The following is a 15,089-nucleotide window of genomic DNA, read 5'->3' on the forward strand; positions in this document are numbered from 1 at the left end:
ATGATTACAGACACCTGTGTGTGTCCTTTCAAAGTATATAAATTAGTGACCCGCAGTGTTTGTCATTATATCCTGATGAAGACAGCTTGTCTGTCGAAAACGTTGGATATAAAATTATTGCATCTGAGCTCCTAGAGTGTAAGGCTCTCCTTTTCTTTGTCAAGAACCTACAAGCTATCCGCAATATTAAAGCTGATCCATTTCCCCATTTTGAAAGTCATATTGTTTTTGTGCATCTCTGAGCCATGTTCTATCGATTCCCGGGGTCGTACTATACACTATACTCATCATCCTGGCTGTATTTGTGCCTGCTTGAAGGGTGAATAGCTCGGATACACATGAAAACAGGAAATGACCCCGGTAATCGATAGAGCATCACTAAGAGATGCACAAAAACGATATAACATTCAAAATAGGTGAATATTTGCTTTAACACTTGTCTCACTCCAGCATTCTGAGTTCATTATCTACCACAAGAGAAAGTAAAAGTTAATGACCCTGGCTGTCTGTTTATTTGTCTGAACACACTGACCACAGAGCGACGCAGGAGGAGCAGAGGCACGATAGGTCTAGTTAATCAAGTTATTTCAGTCCTAGCCCTTGCAAATCCTATGTTTTACACTCCCTGGTCTGTGGTCCAAGTATAACACAACCCAGACAGCTGTACAGTGAGAGAGAGTGCAGGAAGGAGGTAGCGGTATGACCTCATTCTGATCCCAGACGTTCCAGATGTTTCCAGGCACGACTGAGTGTTTCGCGAGATACCGCCACACAGAGGTAGACAGGGGTTCCCCATCTCCCTCCCCAGATAAACAGAGTGTGGAGACATGATACCTACTTAACTGTAGTTATGGAAGTGTGAGCTAGAGACGTTACTCTTTCCAGTACATACCTCCGATAGTTGCAACGTTGTAATAATAGGTCAACACTAAACAGGGGGAGTGTTCAACATCGTGGTAATATATCATAGTTTGACATATGTATTAAAGCAACTGTAGCCAGAAAAAGGGTGAAGTTAACAGGTTTTAACAAACAGAAAAAGAAGTCCACAGGTTCAAAAGTTTGAGGGTCATTGTGAGCTCATAGAAGTTTCGCTCAAGCGGCCAATGGTATTAATTTCTGCTATATCCCAGTTAATATAACAAATACAAGTCATGTTTGCTTAGGCTGAGGCAATGGCCCATCTATGCTGCCAATAAATAATTACTGGATTTGATGGACTAGGAACGGAGAGAAGGAGAGGTTGCAGGGGCAGAGTTTCTCCCTTATATCAGAAAAAGACGTACTGCCATACAACTGTGTAGCCAAGAGCTAACCCCCAAAGCAAGCAATAGCCCCGTAACCTGCCTGCCTCAAAGTCCTGAACTATTCTGCAGAACTTTTGTCCCGCAAACCAAGTGAGTAGCTGCAACAGACAGAGAAGGAAAAGGTTGAGAGAGCTTTGGAGATAAAGTTAGCTATATTTCTGTGGTTAACAGGAGGGGGTGGGGGTTGTGGTGTGTTGGAGAGCAAAAAAATCCAGGTCAAAGTTATTTCAGTGGGGAAAATCTGTGAGAAGGATTATGCAATGTTGTCGGGGTGAGCAGACAGAAGGGGTGTAAACAACACCATTCTGGAGTGGGACGGGCCTGGCTGTTGCCTGGTAACAAATATTTGGGTCAGGAAGACTGGGGGAAAATGCCCCGCCCCTCAAGGAAACAGGCACAGGCCTCATGTTAGCAAATTAGCAGCTTCCCGAAAATACGCAGGGACAAGCGAAACAAATCCCACTGAGGCACAAGACAGATCTACTGGTTCTTTACAAATTTAGTACCTCTGGAATGCAAAATGCATGAACTCAGACACTGATAGAAAATGTAAAATCTCAACAGTTATGCAGGTTTATATAGCACTTGTAACACCCCTGTGGTGTACATTGCTATACATTTGGCATTTAGGCTACCTGATATCAATGAGACGGTCTCAAATTATTTTGGTACACTAGATACCAAAAGGAGTATACTGTAAAACTATAACATTATGAGAATAATAAAAAGTAAACTGCATGGTGGTTCATACTGATTTGTTTTCCACATTGCAAGTCTCTAGTGCACACAAACAGGTCATAGGCTGATCCAAGGTGTGTGTGTGTTTTAGAAAAACTCTTTTAGACTGTTGTTATGGGTCCATAAAATAACCATACTAGATCGTGGGACCAGGCTAAATAGGGCGCATACAGGGCACATATGAGAAACAACTAACAAAAATGTGGGTCATTTTCTTATCAAATATATTTTGAGATTTGTATTCGATTAAGAACCGGTTTCCCTGAGTAGCTTACAATACCAATTTAGCCTCAGTCATTTGCTTAAGAAAATGGTGAATGATAGTCAAATAATATAGCCAACTATGACCTTGTGCTATAGCAGTATTCATATGTTGGATAACAATATTGTGCAATAAGTGGCAGTCAATGTCGTAAGACCTCAGTAATTTTGCACCACGTAGACTTCTAGCAGATTTTTATTCGACACTTCTGCATTAACTTCGAAACCACCACATCTCTATAAAGCAGGAGAAATGTCCCTAACATATTTTATTGCATGAATGAGTATTAACAACTTTTGGATGCAGATGACAACTGAATGGCTAACTTCCTAGGCAGAACAATGTACACTATTTCAATGTACACTATTTTGCAAAAATTCATTCCCGACCAAACCAATTAGCCACGAGTAGCAACCAAGAGGAATCTCGTGAAAGCAAGCTGGGGGACAATTTAGCTTGCTGTAGCTAGGCTAGCTAGAATGCTTGCTATGCTGCGTTGTTGTAGCTAGTATCTCCCGACGCTTCACACGACTACAAGTTAGATGTATGCATGCAAAACCATTAACGTATTTGTAAACGGAGATGGCAGGGCTATAACACAAACTTTAAAACACGCAAAACGAGCAGTTAAACGAGTGGATTCGAGGAAAAGCTACATTTCAGTCAGCCATCTTATTCCTGCCTCAACTACCGCTCTGCCCCTGCCCTGTCACTCGAGAACTGGTTACTGCGGAAACCGGTTGCCAGGCAACAAAAACAAAAAAAGACAAAAGTTCTACGTCTCGACGTCAGGCGTGTTGGAACTGTATCTCCAAGGCAACGCAACGCTGTACAAACATGCAGCAGACGTGGTGAGAAAGGGATTGTGGTGAGAAAGGGATTGTAAGCACATGGTTGGTCTGTAAAACCGATGTAGTCTTGTTTTAGCCGTTATATAACATAGACAAGTCTCGTTGATGATATATGTATGCATGCTATACACAGCTTGGCTTTTCTTGTTTATGTCTAGCCAGCCTCAGCTTGCAGTGCAGATGTGTTTATGACAAGGGAATTGCTGTTTGCAGATGTTTTTTATTTATTTAACTAGGCAAGTCAGTAAAGAACAAATTCGTATTTACAATTACGGACTAGGAACAGTGCGGCCTATGGCACTGCCTTGTTCAGGGGCAGAACGACAGATGTTGACCTTGTCAGCTCGGGGATTCGATCTAACCACTAGGCTACCTGCCGCCACAGTCCATGCTTACTATCCCTCAATTCAACAACCTTTTCCTTTCTTAAACAGCTTAATTGTAGTTGTGGTTGTTGTCGTTGTTAGTCAGTGCAATAAGAATGTGAAATGTAAGGTATGCTATTGATCTCAATGATAACCCGCCAGTCTTATCTTCTTGATAACTTCCCTGATTATGAACCTCCTTCCTCTAATATAATACAAAACGTGCTGCTCTCCTGTGTAGGTAGGTACATGTATGCGGTATTGTTATGACCTCAGAGTTTACCATGGACCATCTGTACGGATTAATCATTGCGATTGAGCACCGACAGAGTACAGAACGTTCCTCATCGGTGACGTTGTAGCGCTGACTAATTGTTGTTATCCCCACTATTCCCAGTCATTTTACACACCGATGTATTCTACAACATGCCTACCTCGGTGACATTTTACGACATTTTACCCCCCCCCCCCCACACACACACACACTCCCTCACACACCTCCTCCCACCTGCCATATTCCCATTGGCGTCTTTACGTAGGGAGGAGCAGGCTACAGAAAAGAAAATCAATCATGTTTATGTACAGTTCGACAGAGGATGATATTTGCAGTGACAGCAGTGTATTTCCGTCACTACTGCCCACGTTCCGTGTCGGAACGCTGTGCTTCAATCTGTTTACATGTTTTCTGGTAAAACGTTTGGAGACTCTTGAATAAAGTATACCCCTCGTTGTTATTCTGGGAACTTGTGTGGGGAAAAAAATTGACAACAGAATCATTGATCAGCGACGCCCTCTGCACATTTCACACACCACGCTCATGAATAACACATAGTCTATCTTGCCATCTTCTAGATGAGTGCATAGACTCACCGTCCATAGATGAGTTGCCTTGAAGATGCTCCACTCATACAAACACATGTCGGATGGAAGTCCAAAAACACTTGCTTATTGCTTCACATGCTTTGGCTCGACCTTCTCCATTTCAGTCTAAAAGACCAGCTCATAAACTAATATTGATGATATTTGATGCAACGATAAAGAACAATAAATGTATGCGTTCAAACTTGCCAGCGCGAAAAACCTGTCGAAATCCCAGCAGCAGATGATCCGGTTCTAGAACGAGGGATTCCACGGCCTCTTCAAGAAAGGGAACTCCCGAGGGCGTGTCCGTGAGAAAGTTTATCCGAGAGGATTTTCTCTCTTTGCCTGGTGTGTTTCCTTCCTCTTGTGAGCGATGTCAAACCAACACAATTGCGTAAGAAATCGACAATGGAATGTGTATATGTTTATAATGGACAACCGGTCTAAATACGCCTACTTGAATAGTGCCAACACTATTCATTGATGTACCTTTAGAAGTAATTTCAGTAATATCCCATTTCATTGTCACTAGGCTATAGCCTACAGTATATACTAGGCTATATATCTGCTAACCTACATGCAAGATCTATATTCATGTATATATTTATTTATCTCTTTAGGCCTATGCAAAGATGAATAATATATATATATACACGAGGCAGACAGTCTGTACATTAATAATCTTGCCTGTCTTATTCATGAACATATTCATTAGGCAATGGGCCAAACTAGCCCTCAAAGTTTTACCTGATCTGGAGCTTAACTCTACAATATTTAGGCTTTTTTACTGAGTAGAACATAATTATTAGTCTACATGAGCAGACACCTCCAAAATACTAAGAACAAGTGCATTTGGATGATCATTTCATCTGCTTTTACAATACATCATTTGGCTACGTGCACACTAAAACATGTTTCATTAAATTTACTATCCGAAAATGTTTACTGGTTAGAAATATTTCGTGGCTGTGTTAGTAACATTTTCTATTCTCGTCTGCTGTACCGTTTCTGTGGGAGAGGGAATCCCTAGCTAAACGTCATTACCAAGGATACCAAACAAAAACATAACCCCATAAATGGGCACGTACGTCAGCGGAACTCCGAGGCGGGACTTCACGTGTCCTTTACAATGCTTCGCTCGTACTCCATGGATTCATTCATAAGACAAGACTCGCTTCTGTGGGCCGAGACTCTATATCGCTGATCAGTTTATCCATAGTGGACTTTTACATGGATCTATAATTGCACATTGGAAAAACGGACAGAGGACATATTTTAGCGGACTCTGAATTGGATCAATGAGTTTTTAAAATCCGGAACGTAAGGACTGTTTCCATTGCAGCGAACTGGATTTTCTTCTTCATGCAACTTTTTTGGAAAGAGACCAAGAGCATCTTACCGGAGCACAATAAGGAACACATTAACGGTAAAATACTTTCTTAACATGAATGTTAGATAATGCAGCAACACGGTTCTTATTACGTTATTTCCGATATACATGTAGGCTACACGTAAAGCAAGGTTTCCAGTTATGCATGTTTACTGTTGACCCTATCTTAGATACATGAGATTGCATTTCAATGACAGCAAACTGACAGCTGTCTCCCCTCTCTCCCCTTGCCCATGTGTGTGCGCGCGAACTGCAGGTGACGTCACACTCATTCCGGGAACTATAGGTTTTTCACTCGGCTCCTCCGGGGTAATGTTCCAAGGGTTCCCCGGTGACTTTGATACCATCTCCCGTGGAAGTTCGTCCCCGTCTATTGAGTCTCAGTACCTTTCCTCCGTGGACTCCTTCGGGAGCCCGCCGGCCAGTGCCTCACAGGTAGGTCCAATAAGTCCAATGTCTTTACTTTGAGCAATGATTCGAGAAAGGGAGCTTATGTGTCCTTTCCGCCCACTTTCCGAAAGTTTATCATTATAATATTGAGGCAACATTTAATTTGACAGATGTTTATATAATAATGCATGAAGTCTGATTTATGTTGTTTATGATGATGGTGCCGTGGGCTGTATTCCAGGAATATGGGTTGAGTTTCGAATGATTTCATATGATGCTTTACAGTTCAGTAGCATTTGCAAATGCTGGTGCAATTATACCTTGTCGCATTAGAGTTCAACCATGCAGAGTTTGGATTTATCAACCTGGGTATCATCATTATCATAAGCTTGTTATTACATAGGTTCTATGATAGGGAAAGGCAAGAACATTTCCCTTTCACGTTGCATCAACATTGCTAAAGATATGCTGCTAATGTCCTGGAAAATTACAGGGACTTGAACTTGATTGAAATAAAGGCTGCCGGCCGGCATGATCTCGGACTCAGGCTTTGCCAATGCTACTAGCAACGTGTACTGTCTTTGGTGGTTGGTTTACAGCGTCCCGCGCAACGGATGACATCGTTTTGGCACTCTCCTACGTATGCACAAAAATACTCCGCCTTTGCTCGCTTCTCTCCACGCTCCCAGTTCAGGGCTTGCTGTGACGTAAATGCGTTCTATTTTGGAGTGTTACGTTGCGTTGCTAAGGGAACGCCGGGGAAGGAGGAGGGGGGACTTTTTTTGAGCGAGTTGATTGGTTTAGGCCAGGGGTGTCAAAGTCAAATGGACGGAGGGCCAAATAAAAAATTTAGCTACAAGCCGAGGGCCGGACTGTTCGAATGTTCATTGAAAAATTTTTAAATGACGCATATAGTCTAGTGAACCTAATTGAACCTACTGAAAACCTAACAAATATATTCCAATATGATCAGATAAATAAAGCAATATTTTCTTATGGCTCTGTCAGTAATCTTTAATTTTCAACAGACACAAAAGACAAATTTCCTTTATTCCTTTCTCTCATCCACAGCCAAGGAATATGCAATGAAATCTTTTCCCTTTTTCACAAGCTGCTCTTTTAGATTGATGGACAACTGGTCTACTCTCTCGGCAATGGTGTTTCTGCTCAGACTCACATTTAAAAAGAGTTGCCTTTTTTTCTGGGCAAACTTCGTCACAAACTTTAATCATGCAGTTTTTGATGAAATCCCCCTCCGTAAATGGCCGGGCTGATTTAGCGATCTCTTCTGCCACAATAAAACTGGCCTTGACAGCAGCCTGGCCTTGTGATTTGGCTTTTTGAACAGAGCCTGTCGAGATTTGAGGCCTCGTTTTAATTCCTCTGCCTTTTGTAGCCTTTGTTCCATGTCCATATTCTTGTTTTTGTCCGCGTGTTTCGTTTCATAATGTCGTCTCAGATTATACTCTTTCAGTACCGCCACACTTTCTCCACACAGAAGACACACAGGTTTTCCAGCTACCTCCGTGAACATATACTCCGACTCCCACCTTGTTTGAAACCCCGGTTCTCAGTGTCCACCTTCCGTTTTGCCATTTTTGATGGGTATCTGAAAGTTAATTTTACTGTGATGCTGACGACTGCTGTGCCAATAAATATTGAAATGAAGCAGCCTACTGCTCGGTGCGTCACCGTTGCATTGTGGGAAATGTAGTATTGGTGCGTGTAAAAGATCTGCGGGCTGCCGGCTTGCTGCGGTCTGCGGGCCGGTTCTAATAATAAATCAAGATCATCCCAGGGGCCGTAAAAAACCTTCTCGCGGGCCGGATGTGGCCCGCGGGCCTTGACTCTGACATATGTGGTTTAGGCGGTCTCCTCAAAGCTGCATGCCCCCTTGCCTTACACGCTTTGATATGAATATTAATGTATTCCGAGTTTACTATGGCATCACTGCTCGTCTCAGTTCTAATTAAAGCAGAGAGCCAAGGATAGATTTGGGCACCTAAATCTATTCTTTCAGTGATCTATTTATAACGTTGTTCTGCAGGGATTTTGGGAGACTCCAACTCTCACTGGCATTCAATCATTCCATAAGAGTGAAATTTCCTGATATACTTTATTACTTATTGTAAGCTTGTATGAGCCTTCATGATGTTATTATAAGGGTTATACATGTGTTACATTTTAACACATTTAAATGGATTGTTGTTATTAAGTTAGGATCATAATAAGACATTATAAGGGGGACATACAATGCATTTATAACAGTATCATAATGCATTATACCAGTCAGCTTCTTATCCACATGGTAAATGTTTGCAATGGTGGCATTTTATTCAACGTTTATTTATAGATGACTTGCAATTAGAATGGGTGCGTCAAACTGTGCCCAAAAGGGTGTGTCTTATGGACATCAAGGCTATGCAATCTTCTGCTGTGATATCTACCCTCTTATGTTCAAGGAAATCAACATCTAAGTTGTTCACAAAGCAATGTTTAGAGAGCAAGACACTTTGTTGTCATTGCATTGTATAGCAGCATCCCATTTCTCTGTCTGTTTTCATGCCTTACCCCTCCATCTCTGTGTGTTCCAGGATTGTGTGTCTGCTGGAGGCGGGGACGGGGTAGGCAGTGGTTCCGGGGGCAGCAGTGGAGGAGTGGATATGCCAGGCTCCTTTGTGCCCACAGTCACAGCCATCACTAGCAGCCAGGACCTGCAGTGGATGGTGCAGCCAACTCTCATCTCGTCCCAGGCCTCTGGCCAAAGTGGGACCCAGTCTGTGTCCCTGGTAGACCCTTATGATCTGCCAGGGCCCAGTTATTCCTCTGGCTCAGGTTTTACTCCCGCAGGCTCTGAGACCCCGGGGCAAGGCCCAGCCCCGGGCCCCATCCGCCAGTCTAGGACTCGTAGTCGCCGTGTACGAGACGAGTCTGTGAGTGACGATGGAGATGTTGGTGTGTTTGTAAGTGTGTGTGTATGCCCTGTGTGTCAATCTTTATATGTAGAATGGGTAGACAGCAAGAGTTAACACATTCACCACATTTCTTTTAACAATACTGTATCTGATGAGACATCATATATATATATCTGTTATTCTAAGCTAGCGAGATAGAGGCAAAGACAAAGTTTGGGTTTGTTTTAATTTCTCCTTATTCTTTTCCTCCAGTTGACTCCAGAGGAGCAGGAGAAGAGGCGTGTTCGGCGCGAGAGGAACAAGCTGGCAGCCGCCAAATGCCGAAACCGCCGGCGCGAACTCACTGACCGACTGCAAGGGGTGAGCTTGGCTGGGGTTCTTACTGTCAAAATGACTTATGGTAATAATTATATACAGTGTGTTACGCTACATTACTAGGCTTATGGTAATGACTGTGTATGTGAGTAATAGGAACACAATGTTATTTAAGTGGCTGGTTATTAACAGAAGTTGAAGTGAGCAAAGATGATTATAGTGTTTGTGAAAGTCTATTGTGCCTACAGTTGTTATAGTCTAATTTACAAGTCCTAGCATAGGCTATGCTATCTATTTCAAGGAGGAAACATGTAGGCCTATCTATATCTAGAAAGATAGCCATGCATCCATCTCCATAGACATAGAGGCTTAGACTATACAGCTCTTTGAATCCTATCTCTCGCCTGTCCTCCCTCCCTCCACAGGAGACCGACATCCTGGAGGAGGAGAAGTCTGAGCTGGAGGCTGAGATCTCTGAGCTGCAGAAGGAGAAGGAGCGCCTGGAGTTTGTCCTGGTGACTCACGAGCCCAGCTGCAAGATCCCCTACCAGGAGCAGCAGGCCTCAGGCTCCACACAGCTCCAGCATCAGCCCCTACTGCCCCAACAGGCCCCCGTCTCCATCGTGGGCTTGACTGTGGAGGACACTTTCTACCTGCCTCCCGCCTACACCTCGCAGCCTTCTACTTCGCAGCATCAGCAGCAGCGACAACAGCAGCAGGTTCATCCGCAGCAACAGGTTCAACCGCAGCAGCAGGTTCATCCGCAGCAGCAGGTTCAACCGCAGCAGCAGGTTCAACCACAGCAACAGGTTAATCCGCACCCGGGGATGATGCAGGAGGTAGCGTTTTCTAGTTCTTTCTATGGCTCAAGCGAGCCTGTGCCGGGTGGGCCGTGCCTGGTGGCCGACGGTGGGGGTGGTGGTCACCATGATGGCGCGGCCGCTGGCAGCTACAACCCTTCATACACATCTTCATTTGTGTTCAGCTACCCAGAGGGAGCCTGCGGGGTCAGCGCTAACCAGAGAAACAGCAGCAGCGAGCAGTCCTCTGGTTCCCTGAACTCGCCCTCGCTGCTCGCGCTCTGACTGACCGACAGAGACACACACCACGCGCACGCGCCCCTACGCCAATCACTTATATACGGCAAAAAACGGTTGCTCATGGTAGACGAGGTCAACAACATGGATGAACATACATTATATAATGAGCCATACAAAAATCACACACATTCAGACCGAGTAAACATGACATCAAGCAAAGTTTGACCGCATAGCATTTAGTGCACACCGTTGTCCTTATGAGGAAACTAAATATAACTCATCCAGTATTTCAAGTGAATTCAAATTGAGTCCAAAACTCTGGGCTCTGAGTTGTCAGTCGATCTGTGAAAACATTCTCCGACATCATACCCAGGTTAATTCACAATGAATCTTTCAACGTCTTGTGACGTGCACGTACAGTGCACACAGTAAATAGCAACATGCTCACCTGCGATCCAACAGGCACACTTGTCCTCCCTATCGTTCCCTCTGTCGGTCACTCTCACTGCTCCTGCTCTCATCTTCTTCACCCCTCCTCTTCATGCTGAATGTATTTGTGCAAGCGGAAATAGGGAAGAAGGACTTAGGTTTGGGTTTTCTTTTGTGAGGCCAGACTGCTGAGCTCTTGCTCTCCCCTCCTGCCTTCCTCATCTTCTCGGTTCCTCTTGCTTCTTCGTCGTTAGTTGTGACTTGGAAAGGGGAGGGCGTCACAGCCTCCAGCTATTTGGCTCTCTCTCTTTTTATCCTGCCGCCTACTCTTCGTCCACCTCTCCATCTTTGTTTCTCTCCTCTCTGTCTCTCTCTCTCTGAAGTCTTCGAACCCTGAGAGCATGCCGAGCCCTTCCAGACCCTGGGACCTTGACTGAGCGCCGGCCCACCTCACACGTCCCCCTCGTCCCCCCACATGGACACAGACGCACCCCCCACTGAGGAGCCTTGGAGTGTTTTGCTCAAAGTAGAGCTTTAAAAAAAATAAACACATTGAAAAGACACAAAATAGGATGGACACAAATGCAAAAGGGTTGTCAATCTTTTCATTCTTCTCCTGAGCCATTGTTGGATGTTGAAACGATGGAGATGAAATGAGACTTGTGTTGCGCTGGTGAGATGAGGACGGCAGGAGAGTGAGAGAAGAGGCTTTAGCCGAGGTAGAGGTCTAGAGTGAGAGCTGAAACTTTGGCAGAGACAAAGGATGTACTCTTAAGCCTAAATTGAATTTTAAAACACCAAAAAAAAAAAAACACCAAAAAAAATCCAGCTCTTGCCAACTGTGTGGATGGGTTACCTCTTACTGGCATAGTACCACCGCCATACTGCAAAGTCTCTTCACCCTGGGACCACACAAATACTCATACCGTCGCTTTCAAGCATCTGAATTGTCCTCCATTCATTACTGATACTGTTGTGTACAATGTTCTTCCCCCCTCCTTTATCACCAAGTATTTTCTGTTGTCGTTTTTAAGTCTTACCTTTGACAGAGAAAATGTCATGATGAAAAGAAGAAAAACCTTGAGAAAGGCATGTCCTTTTGGTAAAGAGCTTTTTGTCAGACATGAGTTTATTGGTATCAGATGTGAACCATTGTTTTTTTTTTTTTAAAGATACTTTTAAAAGGAATATTCAACCAACCTCTGAACATTGGGATGAGCGGCCTTTCTTCCTCTCCTAGTGGGAGGTGCATTTATTGTGAGTGTATCCCACTCTGAGCCACTTGGCCTGCTTCTTTCTTTCTTTTGATTGAGGTTGACACAATGTTAGAGCACAATACAGAGGACGGACACACAGAGGAGACGGGAGGAGGGGGTGTTTATGAGTATATGTGTTCTTCATTTGCCTGTGAATTTGTTCCTTTTAATTTTCAAGTGACATTTGTTATGTTTTATGTATTAAAACAAAATCATGTTTGGCTTTGTCCTCCGCTCTTACCTGTGTTGCCAATGCCAGATGTGTTTGCTCTTTCAGGGGTGATTTCCCCCTTAATGTTACTAGTATTATTGCATTGTGTTATTATTTGATTTTTTTAAATATTATGTTTGGCAACTTTGGAGGCATGTGCACTATCATAAAATGTTATATGTGTCAAAAGTATACTTAAAAGCATACGTATATACATACAGAATATATGTATATTGAAGTGTATGTACAATGATTGTAAAGTATGAATGTTTGAAAATATAAAAATTGGATATTTTTGTCAATGAAGAAACAGAGGTGGTTGTTGAGGCTGGTTTTAAAATGGATATTTTTCTAAAAGAACAAACAATTATAATAAATGACCGTACTTAACCGTTCCCTCAATATGACGCACATTATCACTGCCTGTGCTCATATGTTTTATATATAAAGCACATTATTCAGGATAACTATATCTAACACGTGATACTGCATGTACTGCAGCTCGTCAGTATGATGAGATTATTGAGGTGGTACATTTGCCTGTTTGTTTTTCTCTGCGAGGTCAGTCCCAATGCCTACACCACCAAAGCTTAATGTCACCACTTAGTCCCCTTCGGACCCAAAATGAGGAAACTAATGTGAATTGAATGTCAAAAATACATATTAAAGTATTAATGATTTTTAATTGAATGTTTTTGTTGAGAAATCTGTTTGAGTCTAGTGTGCATTCTTGTTCAATAAAGTAGTTATCATGCGATTCAAATCAACAGATATTTTTGGAGAGCTTTTTGAGAGTTGCTCTCTTTAAAATATTCACCTCATAGTAGTTATTGTTGAAATATCAATGGAGGTGTGATAGAGAAAAAATATATATATATGTTTGGCTTATCATTAGACGGGCTAAAGTCTTAGTTGTTGAATTCAAAAGAGGGCCCCTCCAAAATAACTGACGTGCCAGGCTTCAACTGGTAAGACAAGGGACAGGCCTCGTATGCCCTTTTTGAATGACGAACGTCATTACCTTTTCATTTCCTTCCATGAACCTACCATGGCATTGTTGATGATGTGTGAAAGGGGTTTATGCTGATAGATGGCACGTGTACGGAACGGTTTTGTGCCGCTACCTGTCGTACATCAGATGAACTTGTAAACTGTACCGGACAAAAACAACAATGCCGTGGTTCTTTCACTGAACGAGAGCATGTTTTGAATAGTCATGCCGACGATATTATTCTTATTTCACACCCTAAACAGGTGTCACGTTGATTTCTTGAATCCCAACCGTGCATTCTCTCAGAGAACGTTATGTCATTTTTTTGTCTGAACCTGGAAACCTGGTTAGGAAGAAGAATACGCACTTATGTCAGCACTGGACAGATCAGGAAATTAGGTCCAGTTCACATAAGACTCGTTTTCTAAATCTGTACCATCTAAGGTGTCCGATCTGTACCATCTAAGGTGTCCGTTATATAGACCCCACACACACACACAGACAGAGAGAGTATCTGTCCGCACTGCAGATGCTTGCTCACTGTCAACCCCCCCCCCCTCTCTTCTACCCTTCTCTCATCTCCGGAAATGGCATTTTCTGCAGTGTCCAGGCTGGTGGCCAATACTGCCTTCACACCACCTCCCTCGTGTGATTTGTTTATTCACACCGTCACTGGAGGCCTACAGACAGAGGCAGAGAGAGACCGAAAGGTAAAGACAAGAGACATAGAGAGGAGGATTGAGGGAGAGAACTGAGAGGATTAAGTTATTTCGGACGTTCCTTTTCTAACAATCCAAGTAGAGATGGGCCATGGACACATGTAGAAACGATGACATAAACTCAGTAACTTTGTCGCATCAGTGAACCTGCCTTCATACAAATACCTGATATAAGACTGACTGGAACAGACAGGTCTTTTACCATTTTTTGTGAATGACAAACGATTTATTTTCCCCATGAGTTGCAAACGTACGATGTTATGTACTGAAATGGAGACTCTGAGATGCAGCAGTCATATCGTCAGAGGTAGACATGTAGCAAATCATCTGAAGAACTTCATTTACGCAGTGTCAGAAGACTTCTGGTACTCTCTTTCTGCTACGCTATGTGTCCAGTGTGACCATGTATTGCTGTGATTTTCAAGCCTTGTTATAAACTGTACCGCAAGCTTTCATTCACATAGCCCTGTATCATTGTTTGGGCCAAGAGGTCTTGACCTAATTGAGTGGAGGTTGAGGGGTGGACCTTGATTATAAATATATGAATCTTAAAGAAATATTTCAAAACACTCCATTTCTTAGCATTTTCCTTTGATGCCTTATTTCTGTTATTTCCTTCAATAGAACCTTCGTCTTTTCCTCGAATGCCTTCTCTAGAAAAATAAGAAAAAAAAATCAGACTGTATATGTAAACATATGTTTGTCTTTTTCTGTGAAGCAACGGTTGCATTGTTGTGATCAGCAGTGACCAATGAAAATGGACTCAGAAATTTATACTTGAGACATTGAGACTATTTGTAACAGCTGAGGCCCTAAACTAAATGGGTTTATTGGAGGATATTGAGAGGGTGCTGCATCAGTGGTACAAACACTTTTACTCAACTGATCGATCTAATGATGGTGCTTTGATAACTACACACTTGTCCTTGTCCAATGCATAAAATGGCATTCAATAAACAGCAACATATTGTTAAGGTTATTTGTTGTGTGTGTGTGTGTGTGTGTGTGTGTTTGTGTCCCAGTGGAGGCTGGTGGGAGGAGCTATAGGA

At 42.9% G+C, this 15,089-nt stretch overlaps 1 protein-coding gene across 1 annotated transcript; it reads left to right on the forward strand.

Moving 5' to 3' along the window:
- Positions 1-5,508: 5,508 nt before the first annotated feature.
- On the forward strand, positions 5,509-12,348 carry LOC135552557 (protein FosB-like). Its single transcript, XM_064984256.1, has 5 exons — positions 5,509-5,810; positions 6,031-6,209; positions 8,759-9,127; positions 9,332-9,439; positions 9,820-12,348. Exons 1-5 carry the CDS (start codon positions 5,747-5,749, stop codon positions 10,477-10,479), a joined length of 1,380 nt encoding a protein of 459 aa, XP_064840328.1. The 5' UTR covers positions 5,509-5,746; the 3' UTR covers positions 10,480-12,348.
- The last annotated feature ends 2,741 nt before the right edge of the window (positions 12,349-15,089 follow it).

Source organism: Oncorhynchus masou, chromosome 13, assembly GCF_036934945.1.
Source record: "Oncorhynchus masou masou isolate Uvic2021 chromosome 13, UVic_Omas_1.1, whole genome shotgun sequence".
Lineage (NCBI taxonomy): Eukaryota > Metazoa > Chordata > Actinopteri > Salmoniformes > Salmonidae > Oncorhynchus > Oncorhynchus masou.